This window comes from Engystomops pustulosus, chromosome 4, assembly GCF_040894005.1.
Source record: "Engystomops pustulosus chromosome 4, aEngPut4.maternal, whole genome shotgun sequence".
Taxonomy (NCBI): domain Eukaryota; kingdom Metazoa; phylum Chordata; class Amphibia; order Anura; family Leptodactylidae; genus Engystomops; species Engystomops pustulosus.
Genome location: NC_092414.1, coordinates 25,731,270 through 25,739,511, shown reverse-complemented (window position 1 = coordinate 25,739,511; position 8,242 = coordinate 25,731,270). Strand labels below are relative to the sequence as shown.

Genomic DNA, 8,242 nt, shown 5'->3' with positions numbered 1-8,242 from the left:
TTCCTGGTCTAAAATAAATCCTGGAATCTTCTGTATATCCTGCACACCAGTCATTAAATTTCTAATTTTTTTACTTTTATGCCAACCCTCCTAAAGTCAAAATTTAAAATAGTTATCTGACTAGAAAGGAAGAACACACAATTTTCATTGTTCTTAGCCTAACCCCCACTTAATATCCTCATTATTTTTTTTTTTGGATATGTAGATGAATGACTGATCTATCTGTCGAGCCGTCAGTTTACAATGTGATTATGATCTCTTTGTTGATTTTAAATTTGCTCTTAATGGATTTATTTTAAGATAAGAAGCTGCGGCTTTATTTGCCTAATATATATTTGCCTGTATATAAGGAGAAGGAGATGTAGGACGGGATTACCAGTCACCTTCTCACTGCTGATTGTGACTATTAGCCCCCTCGGTGTAGCAGCCATGGTGAACCTAGCCCTCTGTGTTCTGGTTGCTTTTGCAGCGGTTGGACAACTTACTGAAGCCTTGGTAAGAGCTGAGATAATGTGATCTTGTATTTTTTTGGGGGGTGGTAAATGGATCAATGACCTCAGTTTCGGACTGGGATACCTTGGGCCCACCAGTAAAATCTTATCTGGGGCTCACAACAGCTATAAGTTTGTTACATAATCTTTTAATATAATTGTATGTATACATAGGATAGCTGAGATGCTCTATGCTAAATATATGTATAAATTACAGAGAGGGTACCTTGTCCAGCACCACTAATGTAGGGCCTGGGGGTCCACCTAACGCAGGGGCCCACCGGTGGATCCACCTGTTCACCTGTGGGCCAGTCCGAGCCTGAGTGACCTGGATATAAAATCTTTAACTTTTATTCATTTAGGTTAAAAACATGGTGCGCACAAGGATATAGAAATAGTTGACGCATTTCACATGGAGTTTGGAATGGAGTTGTAAATGGAGAACTATTGCTCCATTCCAAACACGTCACCTATTTATATATCCTTATACATCTAATAGAATTAGAATTGAAGATTTTATCCTTTTTGTATGATTATACTTACCTGGAACGGCCCAACGATTACCTTCCCTCCCTGTGCCTGATCCCACATCTGTCCCCTGTGCTTCAAGTCTGAACTTGGACTAATAGTGAGCTGTATATCTGCTTTTTTCTCTTTTTCGTCACTTAAAAGATCAGTATTGTACACACATTCCTGAATATTAGAAAGGGCTTTTGCTTCTATAATCCAAACAGGATAGCTTCTAAAATATGTTTATCTGCAGGCAGCATGTTATAGAGCAGTATCTGATCAGATTTACCTAATATCCTATCTGCAGGCAACATGTTATACTGCAGGAGGAACAGATCAGATTGTACATGGTGTCCGACCTGCAGGCAGCTTGTTATAACAAGCAGGAGGAGCTGAGCAGATTGTACATAGTGTCTTATCTGCAGGCAGCATATTATAGAGCAGCAAAAGATGATCAGAAATAACTTTTACATTATACATTTTATTTGTTTAATTTAAAGCGGCTTTGCAGGACACAGCCCATAATGACATCTCTTTTGCTGGGATAATCAATATCAGACCAGTAGGGTCTAACTCAGGGGTAGGCAACCTATGGCTCGGGAGCCAGATATGGCTCTTTTGTTGGCTGCATCTGGCTCTCAGACAGATCTTTAATAAATAGTGATGGCTGCTGTGTGTCTTAGACTGGTCACTGGACACAGGCAGCGATGTTACCGCTGCCTACGTCCTTTGTATGACCCAGGCGCCGTCGCCGCCGCCATCGTCTAAGCCTGGTTCAAAGAGAAGAGCGGGGGAGCTATGAGGTGCTGGCTGCAGGGAGCGCTGGTAAGTGAATATTCTTTTTTTTTTTTTTTTTTTTGCTGTGACTACCTATCTACTGGGGGCATGTGCTGTGGCTACCTACATACTAGGAGTATGTGCTGTGGCTACCTATATACTGGGTGACATGTGCTGTGGCTACCTATATACTGGGTGACATGTGCTGTGGCTACCTATCTAATGGGAGTATGTACTGTGGCTGTCTATCTACTGGGAGTATGTACTGTGGCTACCTATCTACTGGGAGTATGTGCTGTGGCTACCTATCTACTGGAAGTATGTGCTGTGGCTGCATATCTACTGGCAGTATGTTCTGTGGCTACCTATCTAATGGGAGTATGTGCTGTGGCTACATATCTACTGGGAGTATGTGCTGTGGCTACCTATCTAATGGGAGTATGTGCTGTGGCTACCTATCTAATGGGAGTATGTGCTGTGGCTACCTATCTACTGGGAGTATGTGCTGTGGCTACCTATCTACTGGGAGTTTGTGCTGTGGCTACCTATATACTCGGGGCATGTGCTGTGGCTACCTATCTACTGGGAGTTTGTGCTGTGGCTATCTATGTACTGGGAGTATGTGCTGTGGCTACCTATCTACTGGGAGTATGTGCTGTGGCTACCTATCTACTGGGAGTTTGTGCTGTGGCTGCATATCTACTGGCAGTATGTTCTGTGGCTACCTATCTAATGGGAGTATGTGCTGTGGCTACATATCTACTGGGAGTATGTGCTGTGGCTACCTATCTAATGGGAGTATGTGCTGTGGCTACCTATCTAATGGGAGTATGTGCTGTGGCTACCTATCTACTGGGAGTATGTGCTGTGGCTACCTATCTACTGGGAGTTTGTGCTGTGGCTACCTATATACTCGGGGCATGTGCTGTGGCTACCTATCTACTGGGAGTTTGTGCTGTGGCTATCTATGTACTGGGAGTATGTGCTGTGGCTACCTATCTACTGGGAGTATGTGCTGTGGCTACCTATCTACTGGGAGTTTGTGCTGTGGCTACCTATGTACTGGGAGTATGTGCTGTGGCTACCTATCTACTCGGAGTATGTGCTGTGGCTACCTATCTAATGGGAGTATGTGCTGTGGCTACCTAGATACTGGTGGTGTGTGCTGTGACTACCTATCTACTTGGGGGCATGTTCTGTGGCTACCTATATATTGGGAGACATGTGCTATGGCTACCTATCTGGTAGCCGCCGGTTTTTATAGGAGCCCAGGAAGTGGGCAGCGTCAATCAGTGGCGCACTGGCTCTTTAAATCCGCGAGTGCCGGCGCGCACACTGGCCAGCTGGGACGAGTGCCGGAAAGTGGTGGGTTGAGTGAGCTCGGAAAGGGGTGCCGCCAGGGAGAGAAACACGGATGTGCCTGCGATCCGAGACCTAGATCACAGGGGCACCCGTGACACTGGGACTACCTATCTACTGGGGAGCATGTGCCTATGGTACGGCTCTTACGGAATAACATTTTAAAATATGTGTCGTTCATGCCTCTCACAGCCAAAAAGGTGCCTGACCTCTGGTCTAACTTCTGGCACCTTTCTGGACCCCCAATAATCAATCTGATGAAAAGATACAGCTTATTCCAGGTTGATGATTCAACTGGGTGTTCCACTTTTTGGATACTAATCCTGCTCAGTCTCTTCCTTATAGTGGCTTGTTCCTTCTGTTATAGTGGCTTGTTCCTGACAACTTGCAAGTTTCTAGGGACAGTTGACACTTATTTACCAATTTATTAATACATTTCCAAAGAAAATGTTCTCCAGAATTCACAAATTAATACTAACAGTTACACTGTTCACCACTAGAGGGCAGCAATGTAGGACCCTGGGAAGGTGACATTTCTTTGGGAAGGAGGAAGATGCGGAACCACTGATTCCTCCAATGTGATATTTTCCTCCTATAATTGATGTATTTTCCGCCTTGTATGGCCGCTATCTGTGGATAGGCTGCCGTAGTATTTGCTGCACTCATATATTTGCAGCAGGGGTTTATATGGAGATGCAGATGTAGGATTAGACTGTGGAGATGCATTTGTCTCCTGTCTGGGGTAGTTGTCAGTATATAGCGGCAATGGCGCGGCTTGTATGTCTTCTGGTTGCCTTGGCAGCTTTATCCGAGGGTATGGTAATAATTCCATGGTGGAGGTCGGCTACGGTAAGACCTGACATAACACAACAGATGGAGGGGGGAACAATATTGTGCATCACTTACATCCCACTGGATGATTTACCATTTCATCATTGCATGTCCCATTCATTTTCACTGTTTTATTCCATTTATTTCCTTAGCACGGACAATACAGAGTCGGATTTGCATTGCCTTTAACCCTTTACTTTCGGTATTGTGCAGTAGGTTTACCTGCACTGCTTCGTAACCTGTCATAAACATGACATTGAGGGTGTCAGATACAATTAAAGATCCTACTAAAAATTGGATGTGTAAGGAAATAGGATCAGGAACATCAGGAAATCATAAATCACAGGGAATCTATCAGCAAAATCCATCATGATTTGCAAAGTGCTACAGAATATTATGGCGCTATAAAAAAAAGATTATTATTATAAATCAGGGACACTTACATATAGATCCGGCACTGTGATTGTGGTAATCAGGAGTCACAAGGGCTCTGGGGGGAGTTAACAGAGCCTCTCCTTTCTGTAGCTTCACATGCTGTTACAATGTGCAGGGGCACTCGCTCCCACTGTGTGCTTAAACATTCTCTGCTGCAGTGAGATTACATAAGACAGAGGGAGGGGGAAGTGCTCATGGACCAGGGGGGGAGACATTGTAACAACCTGTGAATCTGCAGCACAGAGTGGACCTAGTAACGCCCCCAGAACAAGTCTAGCTTCTTACCATAATTTTATGGTGTAAATGGGCCCTTATGCAGTGTAGTCCAATACACCAGGAAGTCAATATTGTCTAATTTATTCATGTATATTTCAGATTTATTGTATATGATAGTCTTGTAATTGCCCTGTATAGTGTTATATGTCACTGTCCATTGGGATTTAGTATCATAATTGCAAATAAAGGAGCTCTCCGGGCCCCAGGCAATGTTCTAACTTGGGCTCAGCTCCATGCACAATGACGGAGCAAGGAGCGATACACTGAGGACATCAATTGCTTGGTGTGAATTATGGGTAAAAAAACCATTATGTGAGGAAAAGATCCAACTATAATGTACCCAGGGTTACAAAAATTGTATAAATTATTTTTCATGTAAATGATACATTTTTTTGTTTCCCACAGGAAGTGAAGAGTATAACATGGGAAAACTGTGATTCAGGAAAACTCCCTGGAACAATCAAAAGTCTTTCAATTAGCCCCGACACAGTAACAATCCCTGGAGATGTGACTGTATCTCTCGTCCTGAACACTGAAGTGCCCTTAAGCGCTCCTGTCCAGGTGAGGTCACTGGTATATTTCTAAATCTAAAATGACCTCTATATAGATAACACTGACCCATCATTACATCACTACTGACAATAGATGATGTCACAGCTTATCTCCTCCCCCTCCCTGTACAATGACCTCTATATACATAACACTGACCCATCATTACATCACTACTGACAATAGATGATGTCACAGCTTATCTCCTCCTCCTCCCTGTACAATGACCTCTATATAGATAACACTGACCCATCATTATATCACTACTGACAATAGATGATGTCACAGCTTATCTCCTCCCCCTCCCTGTACAATGGTCTCTATATAGATAACACTGACCCATCATTACATCACTACTGACAATAGATGATGTCACAGCTTATCTCCTCCTCCTCCCTGTACAATGGTCTCTATATAGATAACACTGACCCATCATTACATCACTACTGACAATAGATGATGTCACAGCTTATCTCCTCCCCCTCCCTGTACAATGGTCTCTATATAGATAACACTGACCCATCATTACATCACTACTGACAATAGATGATGTCACAGCTTATCTCCTCCCCCTCCCTGTACAATGGTCTCTATATAGATAACACTGACCCATCATTGCATCACTACTGACAATAGATGATGTCACAGCTTATCTCCTCCCCCTCCCTGTACAATGACCTCTATGTAGAGAACACTGACCCATCATTACATCACTACTGACAATAGATGATGTCACAGCTTATCTCCTCCCCCTCCCTGTACAATGACCTCTATATAGATAACACCGACCCATCATTACATCACTACTGACAATAGATGATGTCACAGCTTATCTCCTCCCCCTCCCTGTACAATGACCTCTATATAGATAACACTGACCCATCATTACATCACTACTGACAATAGATGATGTCACAGCTCATCTCCTCCCCCTCCCTGTACAATGACCTCTATATAGATAACACTGACCCATCATTACATCACTACTGACAATAGATGATGTCACATATCATTGATCCATATGACACCACGTACGACCAATGTCGTAGATGATGCAGTTCGGAAGATGGAGTCATGTTTTTATATTTCATTCTGTATCCAAGATCAAAATCACAGCAGAGAAGGAACTGTTGGGCGAGTGGATTTCCGTTCCCTGTGTTGATAATATTGGCACCTGCACCTATAGCGATGTCTGTCATTTGTTGGACACCTTTTTCAAACCAGGACAGCAATGTCCCGCACCCCTGGCGACCAATGGCCTCCCCTGCCACTGTCCCTTCAAAGCTGTAAGTATCTTCTGTAACTTCTGCTGCCATTGTGATAGAATGTCCAAAAACTTTAAAGGAAATCTACCATTTGTGTCTATGCATTGTGCAGCAAACGTACCTTGAGAAGGCTGTAGCTACACTGATGCAGAAACATATCTTGTTTAATCAATGAACTGAGTGGTTTTGCTCAAAAACAATTATAAAACTCAGGACCTTGGGAAAGCTGGGTGCTCTGGCTGCCGTAAATTAACACATTACTTCCACATATACATGAGCTTCCTGAACTGTCCAGACAGGACTAATCAACCTGAGCTGGATTAATCATAAACAGCAGCTGGGGGACAGTGCAGTGATTGATTACTTCTGCCTGTCAGGGACAACACAGTGATTACTTATTATCGGCTTATGCTGATCAGGACAAGGCTGGAGCAGTGTATAATTAGGATAAGAGGAGAGCGTCAGGGCAGCCACAGGAGTGCCAGAGCCTCATTAACATAATTGTATAGTTTTTTTCATCAAAACCACTCGGATCAGGGATTAAACAAGATATGTTTCTGCATCAGTGTAGCTACAGCATTCTCAAGGTATGTTTGGTTCATAATGCATAAAAGCAAATGGTAAATATCCGTTAAGACTAAGAAGTGTGTAGCAATATGACATAATAATTCTACTATTCTACTTTTTCAGGGAACTTATGCCCTCCCTAGCAGCAGTGTAAAGATCCCGAACATCTCTCTTCCATCCTGGTTGGCTGACGGAGATTACAGAGCAACTGGAATTCTGACCGCCGACAATAAGGAGATCGGTTGCGCCAAATTTACTTTTACCCTGGCAACTAGCTCCTCCTGGTGGTGGTAAGAGGAAGAACCTGCAGCTCTGTGCAACAAAGGAGAATTCTACAGATTATCTACATTTACTTCCATATATCCCAATGATGCCACCAGCAGCCGCCCGCTTTATACTGGATAAATTAATATATTTTAAAGGGTTTTCCCAGGAAAGTAGTTTCTGGCCTATCCACGGGTCCCACAAGTGTGTCTAGATGAAGATGTAGCAAATCTGAGTCTGTCAAGGAACATGTCATCAATAATGCTGCTACAGAGATGAATGTGACAAACTCAGCTCTGCTACATCTAAAAGTGCATGATCGAGCTCATCCAATAAAACTCTTTCTACTTAACTACGTCTGTGTGTTTTATGTATATAAGGATTAGGAGATTGTATAAGACCGCAGTTCACTAGCGTTGTGTTAAATGCGGGAGTTGGGGGGGCTTAGCCCGATCACATATGCATTTCCAGGGAAGCATGCGATCAATAACCAGACCACGTTGTATGGTATTGTTTATATACAAAAACCAGGGTCTGGTTAACAATCTCATGCATTTTCCTGGAAACGCCTATGCGATCAGAATGCTACTGCAACACCCCTGCCAATGCATAGGCAGGCTGGTAGTTGCGAACAACGCCCTCTCCAGTTCAGGAGCTGTTAGGAAGAATGATCACCTCTCTAGGAAGTTTCTAGAATCTGGGATGTGGTGTAATTGCAGCTGCAGATACTGCCTGGCAAGGCAACAGTTAACTGGTGTATTTAATTATCCAAATATGTGCCTGTTATGTAAGCTGGAAGGTGATTGGAGAGGAGCTACTACCTGACCAGGGGAAGTATAAAAACCCCTGTGCAGGGGAAGCACATGGTCTTACCTCAAGGTCTTATCCCAAAGAGAGTGAGTAGCACACCTTCAGTGC

The 8,242-nt window shown here is 43.5% G+C and overlaps 1 protein-coding gene across 2 annotated transcripts; it reads left to right on the top strand.

Annotated features, from left to right (window-relative positions):
* The first annotated feature begins 356 nt into the window (after positions 1-356).
* LOC140126288 (ganglioside GM2 activator-like) lies at positions 357-7,676 on the top strand. Of its 2 annotated transcripts, none has more exons than XM_072145553.1 (4): positions 357-495; positions 5,085-5,240; positions 6,332-6,514; positions 7,184-7,676. In XM_072145553.1, exons 1-4 carry the CDS (start codon positions 430-432, stop codon positions 7,352-7,354), a joined length of 576 nt encoding a protein of 191 aa, XP_072001654.1. In that variant the 5' UTR covers positions 357-429; the 3' UTR covers positions 7,355-7,676. The 2 variants fall into 2 exon arrangements, with proteins under 2 accessions (XP_072001654.1, XP_072001653.1); XM_072145552.1 differs by lacking the exon at positions 357-495 and adding an exon at positions 3,663-3,986.
* Positions 7,677-8,242: the final 566 nt, after the last annotated feature.

Bases quoted from the DNA above. Each gene is read 5' to 3' on its own strand.
- LOC140126288 (XM_072145552.1), top strand. From the start codon at position 3,858: ATGCATTTGTCTCCTGTCTGGGGTAGTTGTCAGTATATAGCGGCAATG. The intron at 5,241-6,331 runs GTGAGGTCACTG...TCTGTATCCAAG, and splicing joins CCTTAAGCGCTCCTGTCCAG to ATCAAAATCACAGCAGAGAA. The intron at 6,515-7,183 runs GTAAGTATCTTC...CTACTTTTTCAG, and splicing joins GCCACTGTCCCTTCAAAGCT to GGAACTTATGCCCTCCCTAG.